At 36.2% G+C, this 24,709-nt stretch overlaps 2 protein-coding genes across 2 annotated transcripts; both read right to left on the reverse strand.

Annotated features, from left to right (window-relative positions):
* Positions 1–33: 33 nt before the first annotated feature.
* On the reverse strand, positions 34–12,072 carry ry (xanthine dehydrogenase rosy). The gene is made up of 8 exons (XM_028306237.1): positions 11,869–12,072; positions 6,817–6,971; positions 4,136–6,314; positions 3,743–4,051; positions 3,199–3,536; positions 2,317–3,121; positions 1,285–1,452; positions 34–264 (listed from the first exon to the last, which is right to left on the reverse strand). Exons 1-8 carry the CDS (start codon positions 11,938–11,940, stop codon positions 214–216), a joined length of 4,077 nt encoding a protein of 1,358 aa, XP_028162038.1. The 5' UTR covers positions 11,941–12,072; the 3' UTR covers positions 34–213.
* A 677-nt stretch (positions 12,073–12,749) lies between these two features.
* Positions 12,750–22,927, reverse strand: Xdh2 (xanthine dehydrogenase 2). Its single transcript, XM_028306238.1, has 8 exons — positions 22,616–22,927; positions 20,599–20,753; positions 17,808–19,944; positions 17,399–17,707; positions 16,528–16,865; positions 15,628–16,432; positions 13,965–14,132; positions 12,750–13,087 (listed from the first exon to the last, which is right to left on the reverse strand). Exons 1-8 carry the CDS (start codon positions 22,685–22,687, stop codon positions 13,037–13,039), a joined length of 4,035 nt encoding a protein of 1,344 aa, XP_028162039.1. The 5' UTR covers positions 22,688–22,927; the 3' UTR covers positions 12,750–13,036.
* Positions 22,928–24,709: the final 1,782 nt, after the last annotated feature.

A 24,709-nucleotide genomic window follows, 5' to 3' on the forward strand; every position in this document is an offset into this window, starting at 1 on the left:
ATCATTTTTCTAAATAGGCTTTTTATTATAAACAAAAGATAGATACATCGTACATTGTAAATATATGTATGTTATTTAACTATACATTTCATCTGTACATATACAAAGTACTTTATTCATTATGTGTATCCTCGTATTATTATAAAGCTTGCATCGTTATTGACTAACGTAAGTTTAAAATGTAAAAATTATCTACAAACACGCATCACAAAATTATGGAACTACATTCCAAGGCTTGAAGCTGGACGGGTCTGGCTGATGTAACTGAAACAAACAAAAATATGACTTACATACAGTGCATTCAAATTCACAGAATCTGTTGATTCAAATATTTTTCTTTGCTATTTTGAATTGATATTTCAACTTTAAATAACCGAGTGCTTTCTGGATTGGGCTCCTCCGCAGGACCCCCATTATAATATGAATAAGGTTATTTGTAAAACACCAGCAGCCTCGTATAGGTAAATTGTAGCTGTCATTTGTTACTGGTGTTTTACTAGTATAGCCTGACCAGGAACATAAAAACCCTGGCATAGAGGCGCTTCAATTGCATTTGATAGTGCAACACTGAGTACAGTCGTACATGTGTTAAATTAATAGGCTAAATTTATGTATCAGGATTCAGGATTACGGGCTAATTTGATATTTTCATAAATGAACGAAAAATATTATTAAAGGTAACCTGGTTTAAATAAATTAAATGAAACCATCAATCGAGCTAGTAGGATTTATTTTATTATTCATCAATAATCAAATTCAGAACTTGAATATTCAACTGCAATGTCTGCTCATGAACGCTTCAAACTCGGTACTTCTTTCCCAATTCCATAAAATTCAAAACTTAGAAAGTAACAAGAAACTTTAAAATGGGTAGTTGAAACAGACTACAGCTAATTTTCATAGTGGACTGTACTATACGATAAACATGTCAGTCAGTTTGACAACCTTTGTCTGAAACATTATTCAATGAAAATATTGTCCGAACCCTTAGTATTTCTCTTCGACAAATACATTAACACACCGTGAACCACTTTTCTTTCACGACTATAAAAATATTTTAGCAATTTAATTCACAAAATCAATTGCACACATTTAAAATAAAGTTTGTTTACACTTTGACAACAATAGACTGACATGCAAGGTGACATGTCAATGAAGTTTTCAGTTACTGTTGCCATTAAAAGAAATTAGTACCATTAGTTTTCCGCAACATGGCGAGGGTTTTTATGTTCCTGGTCAGGCTATAACCCTGTATATTAAAATCGGTCAAATTTAAATACGAACCTTTTTAGTAATATGATCGACACACGCCATGCGTATGCGTGCCGAAGTGGCTGGCGCGTCCAATTCGAACTCCTCCGGTGCGCCGGCGTCGATTCGCGCCGCGCGAATCGCCTCCTTTATCGCGAAGAAGATGGAGCTCGCCAGGAATAATGGTGGTTCACCCACAGCCTGTGAGAATACAAATCAATTAAATTCAAATACAGGGTGTCCCAAAAACAATGGATAACCTTGTAACCATCAATAGGCCTCGCCATGGTCTCCCTAACGTCCAATTTTGACCCCAGTAAAAACTGCATAGTGGCATTAAATACAAATGGATAATTTTTAGCGTAGGAATTTTAATAAAGCAACATTTTATCATCATCATCATCATCATTTCAGCCATAGGACGTCCACTGCTGAACATGGGCCTGTACCCCAATGATTTTCATAATGACCGCTTAGTCGCTGGGTGCAGGCCGCTGCCTGCACCCAGCACCTTCCTGCTTACCTTTATGAGGTCGTCGGTCCACTTTGTGAGTGGACGTCCTACGATGCGCTTTCCGGTACGTAGCCTCCACTTGAACCCTGTTGCCCCATTGGCCGTCCGTTCTGCGTTTTTGTGATTACTTAATTTTTGTTTTAAACCTTATAAATGTGCCTATAGACAGATACCCGTGATAATACACGGCTCGGAAANGCAGTCGCTAGCGAGCACACCTAACGTAAACTCATGGTAGGCACACTGTTTTAAAACTCTTATAGAAACTCAAAACTCTATAAATTTTTGCAAATAGGCTTTTAAAAAGCACTTTTACACGTCCCAATATTAACCCTACCACTGCTTCGGAACAAGGGCCAGTGCTGAGAACAAGCAGCGCAAGAAACTCAGTCACTTTTTGTTTATTTTACCCCTAGTGTTAGGCCCTTCGTTATNGGTTATCCATTGTTTTTGGGACACCCTGTATACTCTGGACAACAATTTTCCATTAGTTACAACGAATTGCTCGTATTTAAGACTTATAATAAACGCTTTATTCTGGTTCTCATTACCTTTGAGGAACAAACAGCTCTCGTGTTAGGAGCATCTTTGAGCAAAGACACGTTGAACTCTTGAGGAATATCAGCGAAACCAGGGATTTTGTATGCCCCTGGACCTCGAGAGTACAATGTCCCAGTCGGTGAATAAATCAACTCCTCCATCGTGAAAAGACCGTATCCCTGTATGAAAGCCCCTTCAATCTGGCCAATGTCTATAGCTGGGTTTATACTCTGCCCTAAATCCATTACGATATCCGTTCGTATCACTTGGTGGTCGCCACTCAAGCAATCGATTTCCACTTCGGAACAAGCCACCCCGTAAGTGAAGTAGTTGAAAGGCTTCCCTGTGTTAGTTTTAAAGTCATATCCGATGTCAGGGGTAGCATAAAATCCGGTTGTAGACAAACTAACTCTGTCAAAGTGAGCTGCCCACACCCAATCTTCCCACTTTCCGTTAGGGTTCTTGTCTTTATAGGGCTTAAGACGATCAACTAGCGTTTGGCATGCATTTTGAACAGCCATTCCATTAAGATCGGACCCAGCGCTAGCTGCCGTGGCTGATGTATTTGGTACTTTATCTGTAGATGTCTCACTTATGTGTATCTTCGATACGTCTACCCCGAGTACACGGGATGCCACTTGAATCATCTTCGTATGTAGTCCCTGTCCCATTTCCGTGCCACCATGGGATACAAGCACAGTTCCATCCACGTAAATAATAACCAAGGCACCAGCTTGGTTCAAAAACTTTTCTGTGAATGCAATTCCAAACTTTGTTGGAATTATTGAAATTCCACGCTTTCTCCAACGATGTTGCCTGTAAGATGGAAAAAGTTAATTATTTACAATTTATGGGAAATAATTACAAATTCTTATCAAAAGTTCAGAACATACTTATTGAAGTTATCAATTTTTGTTTTCCTCTCCAGCATGTTACTCTTTTCGACGCATTCGTCCCAACATTTCTGCAAAGTGCAATGAGTCAAGACTTGTCCGTAGTGAGTCGTCAGGTTCTCGCGGTACAAATTCAGTTTGCTAAGTTCTTCCGGAGTCTTTCCCAAAGTGGTTGCAAGATGACGAAGCATACACTCGGCTCCGAACATTCCTTGTGGCCCACCAAAACCTCGGAAGGCTGTATTGGAAGGTAAATTTGTCTTACAGACATTAGCAGTGACTTCTACATTAGGGATATAGTATGCATTTTCGAAGTGAAACATTGCTCTTTCCACAACCTGTAAAGAAAATTTAATTTGTTAGGTACAGAAAACCGGTTGTTTATCTCACATAGCTATGTAGCTCGTATCTGTGTTTGTTTGATATTGCGTTAAGATAAAATACATGTTATGTTTTCTTATCATGAAGATAATTATTAAGTATGCTCAATTCATAAGTTTGATCTAATTATATCCACATTTGTTTTATTTAAATAAACACTTACAGGTCCTGATAAATCCATTGAATAACCGCCGTTGTTGTAGATATTGACAATGGCACCTAACATAATTCCCTCTTTGCTAGCTGCTAACTTGTACTTGATCAAAAATGGGTGTCGAGTTCCTGTCATCAGCATGTCTTCGTCGCGATCCAGCATCAGTCGGACTGGTTTATTCAACTTATGCGCAGCTAGTGCTACTGGCAAAGCTGTCAACAGACCTCGAGACTCCTTGCCGCCAAAACCACCACCCATTCGCTTCACTCGAGCTACTATCCTATTCATTGGTACGTGTAGTACGTGACTTGCCAGTTTCTGGAATAAAAGAATATTAAGATTACCTACATTGTTATCCATCTACAAGGGTATAATGATAAAATCACACATTTCAAAACTTACCGCTATTTCGGATGGATGCTGGCTAGAGCAGAATATTTCCAATTCATCATCTTCTTTTTTGGGAATAGCAAAAGCGGCATGAGTTTCCAAATAAAAGTGTTCCTGGCCCCCAGTTCGACATTGACCTTCGATAATGATATTATTTTTATTCTCAAATACAGAAGCAACGTCTCCTCTCCTTATGGTTTTAGGGAATTGCGGATAGAATGATTTCTGCTTTATAGCGTCCTCAATAGTGACTATTATTGGTTGAAGCTCTTCATAATTTATTTTAACTTTCCTTGCAGCAGCTTGAGCTGTTGCCTGGTCTTCGGCTACTATAGCTCCTATTATTTGGCCTTGACTTGTAACTTTTTCACTTATGAATAATTCTTCGTCGTGGAAAATAGGTCCAATTTTGTTTTGGTCTGGAGTTAAATCTTTGGCAGAAAAGAATGCGACTACACCAGGTTGAGACAATGCTTCGTTTGGATCTACTGAAACTAACTTGGCATGTGCTTTTGTACTAAGAACAAGAGCCATATACAGCTCATTTTCAGCGATAGGCATATCATCACAGTAAATAGCTTCTCCTGTTGCTTGCTTGAACGCTGAGAAGTGTTGCACGGGTCTTCCAACCATGTCAGTCTTTAGTTGCTTATCACCAACTAATTCAAAATATTGCGAGCTTTTTGGCATACTACCATGGAACAGCTCGCCCCCACTGCTGTGATAAGGCTTAATAAAATCATCATTTATGTAATCCTGACACATTTCTTTACCAATGGCTATGTATGATTTCAAAAATAAGCTCATAGTTAATGCCCGTCTATACTGAATATTGCCACCAGGAGCCGAAGGGTCAAGTGGCAACTCGTCTAACAATGCATTATAAGCTCTTTCAAGCATCTCTTCGTTCCATTTCAGACCTTTAAGTAATTCGCTAGTTTTTGGTGTAAGTTTTGTAACTGGTGCCATGCCACCAAATGCGACGTTTATGACCTTTATGACATTAGTGTGGTCCTCAAACTCCACATTTACAGCTGCTGTTACTATAGAAATATCGTCTTCTCGTCTCTTTGCCTGTTTTATTGCTTTGACGTATTGATATTTTCTCGAGAATGGTATTTCTATGGATAGCAAAATTTCATCTGGTTTTACTACATTTCTTCTGTATCCAGTGAAAAAGTTTTCATCCATCAGAACCGACCGATGTCCTCCTTGTTTACTCAGTAAATTGAGTTTCACTTTTAATGCCATTAGAATAGGATTGAGATCAGAAATTGGACTGCCTGTCATTATATTTCCTCCTATCGCTGCTACGTTTCTTATTTGCTTTCCTGCAAACCAATTCAACATCTCTACAATAGGTACCAGGGTCCTTGTTTTACGCCGAGGAAAGGCCTGGATGTATTGTCTGAAAGTGGTATCTACATCCATTAAAGTTACAGCAGCTCCAACAGTCAAACCATTTTCATTTTCTACAATCGTATTCATTTCAGAAACAAGATTGGGCATAATGATGGTTGGATAAACGCAATGCTTAAATTTTACTTCAACCCCAACTTCAGTATTACCGACCACAATTTTAGCCTCTGGATGCTGTTCTTTGAGCTTCAAAAGAGTAGTCAGTTCTGTAGGGCGATGCCAAGTTGTATTTTTCCCTCTGAATAATAAATATTGTTGGTCGTATACAGATGACAATTTTAATTCAGGTGGAAATATTGGTTCTTGGCTGGCGTCGTATGGCAGAAACGATGATCTGTCAAAAATATGTTCTGTTTCGCTTTCCTTCTTATCAGTCTTATTTTTGCAGCAGTCTTTTCCCATACCACAGGCATNGCAGGCGTTTCTTTGCGTGCCGTTAGCTGGAGCGTCAACAACGCGCTGCTTCTCCCAATCTTCGAGGAATGTTTTGTATCCTTCTATAATGGCTCGGTAACCTGTACATCTGCAGAGGTTGCCTTGGAATGCTACTTCCATATCTGAATATGTGACTTTAGAGCACGATCTTAGTAACGCGTACATGGACATTACAATGCCTGGAGTGCAGAAGCCGCATTGCGATCCGTGTGCTTTGGCAATTCGTTCTTGGACTGGGTGAAGTTTGGTCTTCGTGGAGCCTATTCCTTCAACTGTTGTGACTGCGAGGCCGTGCATCGCGCAGACTGGGGCAAGACATGCGTTTACAGCTAAATGACTGTACATTTTGTTTAAGGAAATATAATAAAAAAAGTTGTTTCTTAAAAGGTTCAAAAGTTAAGGTAATTTCTGTTATGCTATTAAATATAGGATCTTATGGAGATTCCAAATTTATACAAACTTACTACTGAAAGTGATCAAAAGTAATAGAATTAATAATCTCCTCATAATAATCAAGAGCTTCCTCGTTGTGGATAAAAAATAATAATAATAATGAATTGAGTATAATAGAATCATTAATCTACCGCATAAATTGTAACACCTGAAACAACCTTGAAATAAATCCCAAAACAAAGATGTAGTACTTATTAAGTTAAATATACGTACAATCTGGCGAGAAAACGCTATATCATTAACGAACCTTGTTTTATTCCTTTGTTATCTTCCCACACTTACAAAACATACCTACAGCTTTGAATGTAGTACTGGAACTAATAATCTAGTACTCAAACTAATAAGTTAAATTATATTGTTACGTGTCTATTTTTTTAAAAGGATACACTAATTTGTTCTCCTTGCGGTTGAGCCGGGAGACCATGACGGTGCAAGCGCCGCAGCCGCCTTCGGCGCAGCCCAGCTTGGTGCCGGTGAGGCGCAGCTTCTTGCGGAGGTACCACAGCAGCGTCCATTCTGGCTCTGGGTTCGGTTCTACCACCTATTGTTGGACAAAAATTGGTACCAAAAAGTGGTCAAGTTCGTTGGAAAAAATGGAATTTTATTTTGGTGTCGAGATGTACTATCTATTCGCAATAAGTTTGCCGCTTGCGACATGATGTCAATCGAAGGAAAGCGTCTATAACTATAGCAAACTATATTGGAAATGTTTTTTATTTATTAATATTGATAAAAAAATTATATTTGCGTAAAATAAGACACTTAATTGCGTTTAATCTCTAACTAATTGCGTTTAATCGCGGTCAGGGGGAGGGGACGCGCATTCCACAGACCGGCAAACTTAGCGCGAACGGGTAGTAAGTCATGCGTTTTTTTAAATATCTATGTAGGTAGTACCCGCTAGAAACATTACCCCTTACAATTTTCCTTTATTTCATGGACAGATACATGGTGTCTTGAACTCCCTGTACTACTATTACATCCTGTATGTATAACACGGTTATCTCTACAAACTTCCCTTTTCACCAAATAGTACATATCTAATCTGAAGTACCTACACCATATTAATTTTTCATATTCATTAGGTCTATTGAACTGTGTTAATTAATAAGCTGCGGTAGCTGGTGCGTACCCTAACCATCTGCGTTAATTGTAGACTACACGCTAGTACAATTCTAAACGTGATCTACGAATAGAATATGTATCTTGACATTTAAGAACCAGTTGTAGAGGACAATCGTTCCAGAATAGGAAAAAAAACAAATAACGAAATGTTAGTAACAATTATCACAATCCAAGATGAAACATCATGACGCAATAGACGTATTGAATGAAGCTTCAACAAATTAATGCGCGAAACATCGTCAGAAGATCGTATCTGGAGGCAGAGGTCAGTGCTTGCTATTATCAGAGGTTGCTAACAAACACGATGTCCTACCAAGTGGGAATGAGAAAAAACAAATAATCTACTGCGTCAAATTTACTTATGAAATCGACTGCATAATTGCATTTGATACGATTAAAAATACCTAGGATTTTTTTTGCATTAAACTATGTAGTGTCGCCTATAAGTGTTGCTAAACAAAACTCAGATGGTTGAACTAATGTTTATGTGAGAAAAATCTTACCTAATCTATCACACCACTTTAACTACGATTCTTACAGAATTTCACACACAACGCTTTTGACCCTGTTTTAATAAACATTTTCTAGCGTTCGAGTCGCATCTTGAACTAATTTTTTAATAATTTTAAATAATCAAATTGCCTAAGGTTCCTACGCTCTTTCACTTGCTAAATATTTCGTAGCTTATTTAATTTTGTGCAGTAAGTGTGAATACCATCCTGGTTGGTGCCATTACAACTGTTGCTTTTAAAATTTTCAAATAACTTCAAAAAAATCGAACTGCCTAAGGTGGGAATTGAACCCACGACGACTTATATCGAGAGGCGACTTGACCCCAGAAAAATTTATTAACTGTTTTTGTTAGTTGAAAAGAAAAGTAAATAAATAAATAATAAATATCCTTAGACATTTTACACTGCGTTTCTAGTCCCAAACTAAGCAAAGCTTGTAGGTACTATGGGTACTAGACAACGGATGTAAACATACTTGAATACTTTTTTTTTGTAAATACATACTTATTATACATAGAAAACACCCAGTCCAATACAAACAAATATGTTCATGCACACAAATGTTTGTACTGTGCGGTAATCGTATTGTCTTAGATTTTGTTATTTTAAAATAAATATAATTATGGAGTCGTCGAGATAAGTTTTAATTTTACACTCGTGTGGAATTCATCGTGTAATATCATTTTTTTCTGCGTCATGTAGATAAATGTTATTATCACCTACCTCTCTGCCTTGTGAAAGAAAGATCAACAAACCGAGTATGACATAAATGTTGATAAGGTCAGATTTAAATAACTGGTTTAGATTTGGATAGGGCAAATAAATAAGTTTCTTAACGCGACAGGTTTAATTTTTAAGTATATCTGTTACGGTTAAAGATAGGTGTGAACATAAACTTAAGATTAGCCGGCTAAACTTAAGTTTATCTTCGAGAAGCAGCTAAAGTTCGATAACATGTTAGTTTGCGTCATGATATTCCATCTTTAGCCGGCTAATGTGCACATTAGCCAAAACGAAACGGCTAAAAATGTATTCTATGGGCGCGCCAGGCCGGCGGAGGGCTTGAGGGGGCGGTGGGGAGACAACGCGCATTTTGTGATTTTAAATACCTACAGAAGATCCTTTAATGACCAAATGGTTCCTTATTATTTTATTTTAATGATTAGGTAGATTTTATTTTAAGTAATTAATATTTTGTTATTGTAATAATTGTAATTTTGAATACCTACATAGGTGCATAAAAGTATGTGTAATGAAAGTGATTATTTTTTAATAAAGTTTTCGTGTCAAAATAGTAAACATTATTACGTTGTATCCTTTTCCATTTCCTTCTACATTTTTAGCCAAGGGCCTGCGGTTACACTTAAGTTTAGCCGGCTAAAGATAGAAGAAACTAACATTAACACCTCGTCGAAAATAAACTTAAGTTTAGCCGGCTAATCTTAAGTTTATGTTCACACCTATCTTTAGCCGTAACATATCGATAACTTGTGTTATGAGCCCTTTAAATACGGTAGGCCGCCTACCTTATGACGGAACTTTTTTAAGAAGTTTATGTTTATTTTAAACACTCTAAGAAAAGTTAAAAATCATTCTCAGAACAGTATAATCGGCAATAAAATCTATTGTAATAAAACAATCTTCCTGTTCAATGTAATATTGTCGTGAATGTTAGACTAGGTAAAATCCTTATACCTATTGCTGAGCTAGCCGACTAAAATAATATTGTATCGTATAGCGAAATTACCTAGGTGTGAAAACGTGCGTATTAAGTCTACTCGAATTTCAAAGCTTATTGCTAGAACTAAATTACAAATATCAAGCACATGTCCACGTTTTTTGTGTTATTTGAGTTAAAAAAATAAGTGAGGTCGTAAAATATAATTTCCGTACCCACATTGTAGGGAATGTTCTTATACTTAATTTGTAATTCGTTTTCTTCTTATAAAATTATACTCAAACAGCGATTCTTGGTCTCGAATCATTTTAAGTGTTCCTCGGGCAATTACTTTAATTAGCAATTAGCGCCCCTAAGATCATGAAGTACTTAAGTAGTTTAAAAANTGAATAGAATAGGTATCTTGACATTTAAGCAACCAGTTGTAGTGGACAATCATTCCAGAATAGGAAAAAAAACAAATAACAAAATGTTAGTAACAATTATCACATTCACAATCCAAGATGAAACATCATGACGCAATAGACGTATTAAATGAAGCTTCGACAAATCAATGCGCGAAACATCGTCAGAAGATCGTATCTGGAGGCAGAGGTCAGTGCTTGCTATTATCAGAGGTTGCTAACAAACACGATGTCCTACCAAATGGGAATGAGAAAAAATAAATAATCTACTGCGTCAAATTTACATATGAAATCGACTGCATAATTGCATTTGATACGAATTAAAGCATTTGTTTTGCATTATACTATGTAGTGTCGCCTATAAGTGTTGCTAAACAAAACTCAGATGGTTGAATAAATGTTTATGTGAGAAATATCTTACCTAATCTATAACACCACTTTAACTACGATTCTTACACAATTTCACACACAACGCTTTTAGCTCTGTTTTAATAAATATTTTCTAGCGTTCGAATCGAAGCTCGAACTAATTTTTTAATAATTTTAAATAATCAAATTACCTAAGGTTCCTACGCTCTTTCGCTTGCTAAATATTTCGTAGCTTATTTGTACAGTAAGTGTGAATACCATCCTGATTGGTGCCATTATAACTGTTGCTTTTAAAATTAACTGTTTTTAAAATAACTTAAAAAAAATCGAACTGCCTATGGTGGAAATCGAACCCACGACTTACATCGAGAGGGACTTAACCCCAGAAAAAAATATTATCTGTCTTTGTTAGTTGAAAAGGAAAGTGTCTTAGATTGTATTATATTTTAAAATAAATATAATTATGGAGTCATCGTTTATTTAATTTTAAAGCAAGTTAAAGTTTTAATTTTACACTCGTGTGAAGTTCATCGTGTAATATCATTTCTTTCTGCGTCATGAAGATAAATGTTAATTATCACCTACCTCTCTGCCTTGTGAAAGAAAGATCAACAAAGCAAGTATGACATAAATGTTGATAAGGTCAGATTGAAATAACTGGTTTAGATTTGGATAGGGCAAATAAATATAAGGCAATAAGTTTCTTAACGCGACAGGTTTAATTTTTAAGTATATCGATAACTTGTTTTATGAACCCTTTGAATACGGTACCGTCTACATAATGACGGAACTTTTTTGAGATGTCTGTGTTTATTTTAAAAACTCGAAGAAAAGTTAAAAAGCATTCATAACAGTAAAATCGGCAATAAAAGTCTACTGAGATGATCTGATGATGATAATCTTAGTGTTGTTGTAATATTGTCGTGAATGTTAGAATGTGTCTTTTTTTTTGCTGAGTTAGCCGATAAGCCGACTAAAATAATATTGTATCGCAGGTATAGCGAAATTACCGAGGTGTGAAAACGTGTGCATTAAGTCTACTCAAATTTCAATGCTTACTCCTATAACTAAATTACAAAGTGACTTTTAATTAATACACATTAATATCAAGCACATGTCCACGTTTTTTTATATTATTTGAGTTAAAAAAATGAGGTCGTAAAATATAAATTCCGTACCCACATTGTAGGGAATGTTCTTATAATTTGTAATCGGTTTTCTTCTTATAAAATTATACTCAAAGTGATTCTTGGTCTCGAATCATTTTAAGTGTTCCTCAGGCAATTACTTTAATGAGCAATTTGCGCCCCTAAGATCATGAAGTACTTAAGTAGTTTAAAAATCACTCACCTTTTTTCCATTGACATAAAAAACTAAAACTGTGCTGACGCCAGCCTCCTCCTCCAAATTCAACACTCCCATTTCGTTGTAGAATTTCACTGGGATCTGTAGCACGTCTGGTTCACTTCGTATCTACACCACTACTGGCTCAATTCGATTGATGGATCGCCGGCCGTCATGCGTGCGCGCCGGTCTATCACACAGTGGCTAAGAAATAAATTGTAAACAACCTATTTATCTTTCCATACATCATATCCAGTTCAATGACAATTTTAACATCTATATTTTTAACCTTTCTAGCACTAGATATGCTATACAGGGTGAATTTTAAATCACGTCTCCCATTTTAGTATCAATTTATCTAATATGTATGTTAACTCTTACTGTCAACATCAAAAATTACTGCAATCTGATTTATACAATAAAACAGATGTATTTACAAAAGTTCCTGCAATATCGACTTCATTACAAGAACAAGTTATCGCAACAAGGTCAATAGCGTAAGTTTAAGGTTGTTGTCAACTCGGTTCAAGAAATATCTAACCATCATAAAACTAAGTACCTAACACAAAACAACTAAACACAAAAAAACTAAGTAGTATACAAAACTAAAGCGATAAAAGAAGATCATGTGTTTATTTTTTGTAGATATCACTTTTTGTAATTAATACCGTAAAATATAGAAAATTCGTACATTTAAATTGTATATGTCAACGTGAACGTATAATATAACGCGTTAGATTGTAAACTAACAGTGGGTTAGGTTAGGTTGTAATTTAAATACGTCAGATTATAATCTGGCGGAATTCACAATTTTACGGTGACATATACCTGGGTCATTCCATAAAAATCTNATATGAATAAAAATGCATTGATTTGTATAAGTGTTATTTATATTAATAAGTGTTTCATAAACATGCTTGTTCATATCAAATCAACAATAGATAAAAGATTTTTAACAATAAATGATACATGTAAGTACGTATGCATGTAGATATGTATTAACCATAATGATAAGATAACTTAATAAATCTAATTAGTAGTTTTCTACTTAACACAAATGCGTATTGGATCAGATGAAGTAGTAAATGTTACTACGAAAATCAATTTTTAATATCGATATAGGGATAGTTATAAGAATTCAAAAATAAATTAACTGTATAAAAAATATTTAACACTAAGGAATTACGTTCCATGGCTGTCCATCTTGCTTTATTGAAGGTTTGACCTAAAACAAAAACGTAGAACATTGAAAAACATGTTCAAAGGCAAGAAAAAAATTAAATTAAGTAGGTAGGTAGGTTATAAAAAATACTTATACCGATCATTAATACAATTTATTTTTTTTAAATATGTAGATTATATTTTGGTAAACACCTCAAAATACATTAATCTGGCATCATCTATCGACATATTATTATTATTTCATTTCAGTCACTGGGTCAGATAAGCATGTACAAGGTTATCAACTTTATAGAGCATTCAAAGAATTTAATGTTCCATACTGCTACAAACCCACCGCGTATTTAGATCAGTCATTAATCAGTATAATTGGTCAATTGAAAGATTGCTAATTGAAATGACACGCGAATGTTACATCGCCATTGTTCATTTCATTTTTTTTAAGTTCCTTATTCATAAAATCACTTTTTAAGGACAAGCATTATTAAATAAACTTGACAATAAGTGACAAAGCATCTATTTTATACTATTGTGTGTACTATCGACCACAGTTCCAGGTACCCGTTTCCGGTCATGTTGTCCCGCCCGTTCTATCGCAAAGAATCACCATTTGATGAGAGCGAGAGAAAAAACGGGAATGGGTAGCTGGAACTGGTAGCTAGAGTCCAAACGCGTAAACGGTGTCTTTTGTAGTGGTGTGGTAATAACTGCCATTTGTAACAAAAAACTTACCATCAGGTGAGATACAGGCCAAGAGCTTCCTCGTTGTGGATAAAAAAAAAGAAAAATGTATAATCCTGTCCTGACTGATGTCGATACATGTCCCGCTCCGCGCCATTGCTCGCCACCGAGGACAACTAGATACGTTTATCCAATTGTCCCTCACGGTCAGATGGCTGCACAATTAAAAGTGGTAACCGTACCTGTTGCGTAATCCGATCCTCGCAGGCCATTCTAATTCGCTCGCAAGTCGCGGGCAGGTTTAGAGTGAAGTGCTCGGGCACTCCTGCTTCCAAGCGAGATGATTCTATGGCCTCCTTGATGGCGAAGAATACAGACACAGCCAGGAACAGTGGCGGTTCTCCGACAGCCTGAAAATAAATATCTATTTCAACGATACGTAGACTTAATCTCGATATAAGGAAATTGAGTAAGATACCTATAGGTAGTCGATCTTGAGATTGATAAATCAACTAGAAGGTTGACTAGTCCTGGGCTTACTACTGAATTGAAACGCTCACTGAATTTAATGAGAAAAATGGAGGATCAGAATATTGTTAACTACATATTATATCAACTTACTTAGCTCCTTTATAAATGAAACAAATGACAATAACTAAAACTTACAAACAAAAATATGATTTGCACCACGGAACTAAAATAGCGCTATGGCTATTAGCTATATGCCAATGCTATAGTTACATAGATTATGTAGCGCATGTATGTCGTAGTTTTATGAATTGATGAATAGAATTGAACATAAAAAGATCACGTTTCCGATCCTTACTGTGGGAGTGTTAAGTGTATTGTGAAGTGTTATAATCTGTCTGGACATAGAGACTGGAGATAAAGACAGATCCATAGTTAATGCGATGGATGGGCTGTTTGTGATTGATTTCGTCATTAACATAAAGCAATGAAACGAGTCTAAAGAGTATAATTTGCTGCGTAAGCAATCCCAACTAATATTATAAATGCGAAAGTAACTCTGTCTGTCTGTCTGTCTGTCTGTCTGTCTGTCTGTCTGTCTGTTACGCTTTCCCGCTTAAACCTCGCAACCGATTTTGATGAAATTTGGCATAGAGATAGTTTGAGTCCCGGGAAAGAACATAGGATAGTTTTTATCCCGGTTTTTGAAACAGGGACGCGCGCGATAAAGTTTTTCTGTGACAGACAAAATTCCACGCGGGCGAAGCCGCGGGCGGAAAGCTAGTAATTTATATTCCCATCCATAGATGAAAGAAAAGAAAGCAATGCACATGCGCCAAACAATTTTGCGTAAAATTATGCAACTGACTGCCCTTTGATGGTAATCTTTGATGGTATTGTTATTACGAATGTCGCTCTGTAGCATAAAAGAGTAAAGTTATCTAAATAAATATCCTTGAACATTTTAAACTAAGCAAAGCTTGTACTATGGGTACTAGACAACGGATTACTCAAATACTTTTTTTTGTAAATACATACATAGTAACATCCAGGCCCGTCACTGAAATTAAAATTCATCATTTCAATTTCTGCACGGCCGGGAATCGAACCCGGGTCGTCTAGTTAGACGAAGATAATGGCTGAATCCAGAACAAAAAAAAACTGGACGTTCAATAAGATCGGAATTTTTGGAGAATATTAAGTACAAAATTTTGTAACGTCATTTTGATTATCGACATTTTTATGCAAACACCATTATTTTGAGTCTAAGCTCTTAATAAATATTTCATAATTACATGAAAATTCTACTTATAACATAAATATAAATATTCTAAACATAACCCTCCTTCTGGCGCAGTCGGGTATTTATGGGCTTAATTTGATGTTGTTTTATGTTAGCTTATATCATTAACGTATTGTATTTTAATCGATACGCACCTTGGAAGAATAAACTGCTCTAGGGTTTGGTGCTCCCTTAAGTAGGGACACATTAAATACTTTTGGTATATCCGAGAATCCGGGTATCTTATAAGCACCAGGCCCTCTAGATAAGGCCTCTCCTTTTGGCGAGAATACCATTTCTTCCATGGTGCAGAATCCGTATCCTTGCATAAAAGCCCCTTCAATCTGACCTATATCAATAGCCGGGTTCAGACTTTCACCCACATCCATCACTATGTCAGTTCTCAACACCTGGTGATCACCAGTCAGACAATCGATGATCACCTCCGAGCAAGCAACGCCGTACGTGAAGTACTCAAATAGAGTGCCAGAGCTAGTTTTTGGATCAAATTCTATCTTAGGTGCCGCGTAAAATCCTGTTGCCGAAAGATGCACCCTGTCCACATACGCTGCTGAAACCCAATCTTCCCATTTCCCTGTAGGATTTACATCTTTGTATGGTTTTAATCTTTCGTTCAATACATTACAAGCGTTTATCACCGCCATACCATAGAGATCTGAACTGATACTTGCGGCAGTGGGAGAACTATTCGGCACTTTATCCGTAGACATTTCACTGATATGTATTTTATCAACATCCACGTTTAAAGCTCTGGACGCCACTTGGATCATCTTTGTGAACAGCCCTTGTCCCATTTCAATGCCTCCAATCGATAGCAGAACTGAGCCATCGTTATACACCAGTAGCAATGCTCCTCCTTGATTCAGAACATCTGATTGGAATGAGATACCGTATTTCGTAGGAACCATAGCGATGCCCTTCTTTTTCCACCTGTGTGAGCTGGAATTTACAAAAAAGAATTACATAGGTAAGTAGATTTTATATTCAAATTTTAATATAAGTTACACAATATAAAGTAAAGATCAAATGCGTACCGATTAAATTCTTCTACTTCCTTTTTTCTTTCCCAATACTGAGATAGTGCGATACATTCCTTCCAGCACCTTGGTATGGTGCAGTAAGTTAAAGTCTGATTGTAGGGCGTGAGGTCGCCTTCTTTGTAGAGATTAACAGTCAACACGTCTTCATAGCTCTTGTTTAAGGCTGATGCTACATCTCTGATCATGCACTCAGCTGCTAACATCGCCTTAGGCGCTCCAAATCCTCTAAATGCAGTGTTAGTGGGCATATTAGTCTTGCACAGGTAGCCTCTTGCTTCAACGTTTGGAATGTAGTAACAGTTGTCTACGTGTGTTATTGCTCTTTCAACCATCTGAAAAATATAGCGTTTTAATTAATTATACATAATTTCAATCAATCACCATAGGATTCTTAGAATGAAATCAGTAGATAGGTCTTCCAGATATAGACTAGATGACAAAATTTCAATTATTATTACTATTATCCGTCAGACAGGTAATTAGAAAATATTAGACTCTTATTTTATATTTTCTTTCATACTTAATTAAATAATAACAGTGCTACATCGAGTTGAAATGGCGCGTTACGTCACGCCTATGTAGATTTTTTACTTAGAAGTGACTTCACGCGACATTTCAACTCAATATAATATTGTAATTGTTCGATTAAGAAAAAACAATTAAAATACGTGTCCATTATTTTTTCTTATCTGTCTGACGGACTAAATAGAATTTCGATTTAATTACCCAGTCATCATCCCAATATTGTTATTTTCCTTTATTGTTATAATATTTATCTATACTTATTTTTAATAAATGGCTCGATTTTGGTACATTCATAAGATTATAACTTATAAGTATTGACTAAAGATAGACTGAAACTTACAGAACACGATATATCCATGGAGTATCCAGCATTGACGTAAATATCGAAAACAGCTGCTCTTATCTTCCCATCGTCCTCAAACGCGGCCTCATACTTTATCAGACAGGGGTGTCGATAGCCAGTGACCTGCATATCTTCATCTCTGTCTAACACTGCCCTGATAGGCCTCTTCAGCTTATGAGCCGCGATGGCCACAGGAACAGCTAATACTGAAGCTCTTGTCTCCTTCCCTCCGAATCCACCTCCGATGCGTTTCACTTTCGATACAATTTTGTGATTGGGTATGCGTAGAGCCTTAGATACATATTGCTGCAAAAATAATATTTTACTAACATCACACATTTCAACACCATATCCCTTTTAAGCAATTTTAGTTAGTGCCAGAATAATAATATATGGATCTACTAACCGCAATTTCAGCAGGATTTTGTGTAGTGGAAATAATTTCAAGTTCATCTTCTCTCCTCGTGGCATAAGCAGATATTGTTTCTAGATAAAAATGTTCCTGTGCTCCAGTTCTGACTTCGCCTTTTATGACGTTGCTATGACTATCCAATACATTCTTCACATCTCCCTTCTTTAACACGCGTGGGTGATCAGTATAAAATGAATTATGCTTTATAGCATCTTCTATACTGACAATAACTGGTTCTAGTTGTTCATATACAACAGTGACTAACTCTTTTGCTCGTCTTGCTATCTTTTCCGTCTTAGCAACTATAGCACCAATGACACAAGCTCGACTAGTTACGACTTCCTTAGAAAATATTTCTTCATCTTTGAGTATAGGGCCTAGTTTATTGCATTCATCGTCTAAATCAGCCGCAGAGAGAAATGCTTCTACACCAGGCAGAGATAACGCTTTAGTGGCATCTATAGATTTAATTCGGGCATGTGCTTCTGTGCTAAAAACTAAACTCAAATATAGTTCACCGTCAACACTTGGAATGTCGTCACAATAAATTGCTTCCCCGGTTACTTGTTTAAAAGCTGACGCGTGTGGTATGGGCTTTCCTACAGAATCAGACAACGATATGCTTTCTTTGATCTCAAAGTATTGTGAACTGCTAGCTGGCAGAATAGGGATTTCACTAGCACCACTTATGTGATTGTTGTTGTGACTTATTTTGTAACCGTTGGGTTTATTTAGATTTTGTGACACAAATAAGTAATACCTGTAAAATAAACTAAGGCACAAAGACTTGCGATAGTCGGCCATTCCTCCAGGAACTGATATTCCTAATTCCATTTCTTTTGTCAATGAATCGTAAACCACCTCCAATAATTTATCATCCCATTTAAGACCTTTAATTAAATTAGATGTATGTTTAGCTAGTATCGTCATTGGCCCCATTCCACCATAACACAATCGTGCTTCTGAAACTACGTCTTGACAATTATCTTCAAACGTTACATTGAATGCGGCCGTTACTATTGAAATATCGTCATCTTTTCGCCTAGCTTGTTTATAAGCCTTACAAAACTGGTGATTTTTACTGAATGGGATCTCAGCTGACGTCACCACTTCATTGTCATTAACCGCCGTTTTTCGGTAACCTCTAAAGAAATTTTCATCGATTACCACCTTCCTTTGTCCTTTAGAACTAGAAATGTTAACAGTGGCAGAACATGCCATTAAAATTGGATTCAAATCAGATATTGGGCTGGCTGTTATAATATTACCCACAAGTGAAGCCACGTTGCGAACCTGATTGCCTGCAAACCAGTGCAGCATCTCTATAATAGTTTCGTAAACTTTTCCTTTGCTTGCTAATTTCGTCAAATTGTTTTTCAAAAATATTTGCAGGTCTGATAAAGAATACGCAGCGCCAACTTCAATTCCATCGTCGTTGAGTCTACAGAAATTTAATTCTTCTATATTGACCGGTGATAAGAGTATGGGATATATTTTCTTCTTAAATTTAACTTCTACACCTATCTCTGTGTTACCAACGACGATTTTGCTGTGATCATATTTATTTTTTATCTTCAAAAGTTGATCTAGCTTTGTTGGTCTAATCCATGTAACGTTTTCACCCTTAAAATATAGATAATCTTTATTGTAACTTTCATAAAGTTTAAGTTCAGGCGGAAATATTGGTTCTTGACTTGGGTCATATGGCACAAACGTTGATTTGTTAAATAACTTATCGTTTTCACTAGTTGTTTCAGCACCTTTAACTCGACAGCATTCATCGCCCATCATGCAAGGAGATTTCATGTTTGGTGCATAATTTCTTTCCCATCCTTCTGTAAACGTTTTGAATCCTTCGATAATAGGCCGGTAGCCGGTGCATCGGCAAAGGTTGCCTTGTAAAGCTGCATCCATATCTTCATAATCAATTTTGTCTTTGTTCCTGAGCAATGCGTACATGGACATTACGATTCCTGGCGTGCAAAAGCCACACTGTGAGCCGTGTGCTTTGGCTAATCTCTCTTGGACCGGATGTAAGCGATCTTGTGTCGATCCGATACCTTCCACTGTGGTTACCGCCAAACCATACATCGCGCACACCGGGGTCAAACATGCGTTTACAGCTATGTGTCTGGAATGATCGTTGAGGAATATCGAAATATTTCTTTTTTAATAACAGTTTTATAGTTTTTGTAATTAATTCACTGTTTAAAAACTTATTTACTCCTACATGGCTCTAACTAGATTTGTAACACTAGAATAACATGTAAGTAACATAACATAACGTATGCAATGCGCATAATTTCGTTTAAGTGTTTAGATTATGCAGACTTTGCATATTATACATTAATGGGTAGGTATATTAAAAAACTATTAATTACACGGCAATTAGTCGTTATAAGGTGAGCGTGAGATGCTCTTTGATGTGACGTCATAGATTAGGTAGGTACTACTTACATGTTACATAATATTTTGTGATTTTACCTACTACCTACATATTTAATTTTTTTTTTTAATGATAGTCGAGTGGATGAATAAAAACATTCACATTCACTCATAAGCTAAAATCTAAGCTTGAATATATTGGATACTTAATAATACTTAATAGACAATTTAATTGTAGAAGATAATGTGAAAATGGTCGTATGTAATTCTATACCACCAACAACTTAACTAATTCTACTAACAGTTCGCTTCCACCTTCGGCCTCATCATCACTTTCTATCAGGGGAGATGCAGACCAAGAGCCTCTACATAAGGTTGAAAAGTATTGTTAAAAGGATACTTGATTCTTCTTTCACGCGGCAAGTACTGGGACACCATAACAGTGCAGGCGCCGCACCCGCCCTCGCCGCAGCCATACTTGGTTCCAGTGAGGAGGAGTTTCTTCCTCAGGTACCACAGCAGAGTCGCCTCCGGGTCAGGGTGTGGCTCCACGACCTGGAATTTGAGATAAATATCATTAAAATCTCGTCGCATTGGTAATCATGGTTCGCGTACCACTATTACTGACTGTGCCAGAAGTCGCAAGCCGTATTTAAATTATTGTTGATAAAATAGCTAGGTACCTAGTAGTTTCTGCATAAACACGTTCATCAAAAACCTTGATCTGAAAAGGTTAGGAAAATCGTAAGACCTGTTCTGCAATCTGCAACTACACTTACTTAGGACCACAGTACAAGAATACCAGCAACAAAAACAGTCAATGCTATGCTTTGTTTACATTAATAAACTCCATTTACTTTACGTAAACGATTGCTAATACCTAAGTGGGTAAGTCATCTAGAATATTTTTGGAAAAAAAAGTAAATAAGGTAAGTGCCCCCTACTTCGGTATATTAAGGCTCTTACGACTTTAACATTTTATTTAAAAATAACCAAGCATGATATCAGTATGAAAGCTTTTGTATGCTAAACTTTGGTCTTTTGACAGTAAGTTAATACATAATTTATAGTTATATAGTTTGAACTTTTTTTTATATTCATTGTTCTGCGGACCTCTTGTTTGGATCCTGTTTCGTGACAAAATTTTGCTCTGTTTCTAAGTTCGTGAACTCATGTCCCCTATTTCGGGATAAGGTTTTATGCATGCAGTTAGGATATTTTAATAATGATTAAGGGTTTAATAAATTTAAAAACGATAATAAAAATTACGAATAAAATAATTATGTGAAATTGACGATATTACTTACCTAAAATATTCATAAGAAAAAATGTGTCTAACATAATATTTTGATTTGTTAATTCTAACAATATGTGAAAATATTTATATAACCATTAGAAATNAAATTTAGGTCTTGCCCCGCCACTGTTCGTATTGCTCTCATTTTTGGCGCCACAATGTTGGTACTTGGTTTTTTAGATAGCTTAAATAATAGAGTTTTTGTAGTAATGAAGAATTTTTATAAATATTATTCCGTTTGCTTATTATAAGTGTTACTATGTAAGAGTTTAGGGACAACTAAGTCTATTATGTAATTGGGGGAATTCCCTAATTCAGGGAACAAAGTAATGTTATGTTACGGCAGTTAGAGGTAAGATAGCCAGTTCCTCTGTAGTTGTGGATTCTGGGTGAAGCTGGCTTCCACCTTTCACCATCAGATGAGATACATACAGGCCAAGAGCTTTCCCGTTGGGGATAAAAAAAGACACCGTTTTTACCACGACGCTTTTTCAGAATGATTCACGAGCTATGTAAGTACCTATGTGTGGGTACATTGTGCTGCTAACTTGGTGGTAAGTCTATGTATAAGGTAAGTATGTCGCTAATGAGAAGACCACAAATAGGTCTCATATCACACATGTGGTAGGCACATAGAGGTTAATAACTCTATGGGTAGACACCTACAACATGTGGTGGTTTACTGGTAATGAGTGGTCTTTGTAGGCACCAAAGTAAATGCAACTATAATACATTATTTAGAGGTCGGCAAGTATAAACTTTGCAGATGTTTATTATTAGAAGCCGATGCAGAAAATAAATTCAACAACAAAATAAAATAAATAAAAATATCGTTGATTTTGTTTTGGTAGGTACCTATAAATACACGAATTGCTACAAAATACGTTACATACAAAACTTACTCTACTTTCTCTTGAGAAAAAAATTATTTTAAGAACAGAGCACAAAAAATGTGATCTTAAAACCGCAATGATTCTTATATCCGCAAAAATTATCAACATTAAATTAGATAGAGTGCGTGTTTATACTTTTGGCCTCTATCAGTTAGGTTCGTTAAAACAATAGGTAACACTGTAATAAAGAATGCTGTTTAATACTCAAGGTTCCCACGATATCGTACCTTTTTCCCGTTGACGAAAAACACCAACTCCCGCTTTGCATCGTGTGGCACAAGGCTCTCTAGTTCTTCCATAGGTTCGTCGGTCGAAAGCTGCAGCTTCCGCAAATTTACTTGCGTAATGTAACGAGACACCGTGCGGTATGTGCGGTCGAGACGGCTGTCCCCGATCGACTACGGCAGTGGCTCAGAAACTACCGAATAGCTAGTATAAATGCGTGATTAGAAGATGACATAATTGAAATGCCGAAGTAAAAATAAGGCCCGCAATTTTTGCGCGCATAATTTAGCTTGCGCTTGTTTAGGGACCTACTTTAACTTACCTATTTACATAAAGGTTTCCTATCAGAAAACCAGTTAAGTAACTATTGATATCGATATACCTACGCAGTAGCGTATCCTAAAGCGTAAACCTATGGCACAAAATATTGTGCCTATGGCTTTCATTTGTACCTTCCTTATCGCTGTTTTTATTTTAACCCTATACTTGGCAAAGACGGTTTTGGTTAATATTTGTGATTTAGACTATAAATATTGGATTTAGGAAGAATAAAAATCATGTAAAAAATACTAAAAAAAATCTTAGGTATGTAGTTTTGGAAATATAGTATGTATCTTTAAGTGCACATTGCCAGCTTTGTAGTAATTTAAAAAATGGTTTATTTCTTAGTAAAAATTAGTTATTTAAATGAAAATTACTACAAAACCTTAAGCTATTCCTTATTTGAGAAATAAAAAATAAGTATCTTTTACAAAAAACTGAAAACAAAGTAAAAAACCCACTTCAAAGTCTGTAACGCCTTGCAAGTATAGCTGCATTTGGATGTATGAGAACCACTCCATCAGCGTCGTTGGAGTACCTCCTGAACCTCACACCCCTCTTACCATCCAGTAGAAGCAAATGTAGATAGGACACATAGGAATTCTGCAAGAGCATTAAAAAAATACGAGGGGTATTGACGCCAACTGGTACCGAACTGTGTTTACGTCTTCGATTGAAGATAATTTGATACCCAACTTACAGTGGAAACGCAAGATAGCTGAAATGGATCTCTGGAACTCTCTGGGAAACTATGCAGCAGTCGAACTGGCTGAAATTCTTCAATCACCAGCTTTATAACCAGAAGCATGCAGCAGCCTGGATAGGCTGCTCGCTTTTTGGGGGTGATCTGGGTTGTTTGGAGTAGGAAGATAACCACCCAAGAGAATCAGGAGCTAAGTGCGGCTTCTAATTCATCAGCTGAAGTGTCACCGCCACTAACTTTCGAACTGGTTCCAGATTTTGGAACCAGAACTAGCATTTTGCGCGCCTGATTTTGTTGCTGCAGCACAAAGTTGTCCAAAAAACGACATTCTTTATTACATGAATTAAAACTCATATCGGCATATAATTTACAGCTTTAAATATTACTAACTAATAACATGATCCCTTTTTTGTGCGATAAAATCTATGAAAAAAATCATAAAATAAAGTCAACGAGCACCTGGCAATGTGTCTTTAAAGATACATTCAAAATTGAAAGTAAATTATTACGTATCTGACAGTGTGCATTTAGAGATACATTCGGACAATCCGCATCGTACAAGAATAATTATACAAGTTTTGGGATGAAAAAACAGCACTATCATCAAGAAACCTTTATTTACTATCCATATTACTACAAATAATCACCAATATTCTTTAAAAAAAACACCGAAAATAATTAAAATTATCAGCCGGTGCGTAGACGCCTGTCAATGGTCTGACATTTTCTATACTACTGATAAATCTGTGCAGCCTGTAGCGATTCTATAATGTGTAACACAATCTGTAGTATTTGGGCTAATGTTATATTAAAAAAACAATTAAAAATAGTTTTTGGTTTCTCGCCCATATTTTTGTTTTGGTCAACGTATCTTTAAATGCACAATGCCAAGAAAAGGGTTAATATTACATATTATTAAGTAAGTATGTAAATCGTGATATTTTCTTGCTGTTGTTACAAATACAGCAATGTATGTATGGTACTTACCTACATACATACATTGCTGTATTTGTAGGTACCTACCTACCGCACTTTAATCTGAATCAAAGTAGTGTTTCGCTCTCTTACTATG

This window comes from Ostrinia furnacalis, unplaced genomic scaffold, assembly GCF_004193835.3.
Source record: "Ostrinia furnacalis isolate ACB-3 unplaced genomic scaffold, ASM419383v2 OfSCF1911, whole genome shotgun sequence".
Lineage (NCBI taxonomy): Eukaryota > Metazoa > Arthropoda > Insecta > Lepidoptera > Crambidae > Ostrinia > Ostrinia furnacalis.

Bases quoted from the DNA above. Each gene is read 5' to 3' on its own strand.
- Xdh2 (XM_028306238.1), bottom strand. From the start codon at position 22,687: ATGGAAGAACTAGAGAGCCTTGTGCCACACGATGCAAAGCGGGAGTTG. The intron at 17,708-17,807 runs GTTAGTAGATCC...TTATTTTTGCAG, and splicing joins AAAATCCTGCTGAAATTGCG to CAATATGTATCTAAGGCTCT. The intron at 14,133-15,627 runs GTGCGTATCGAT...ATTTATTTTCAG, and splicing joins GAGCAGTTTATTCTTCCAAG to GCTGTCGGAGAACCGCCACT.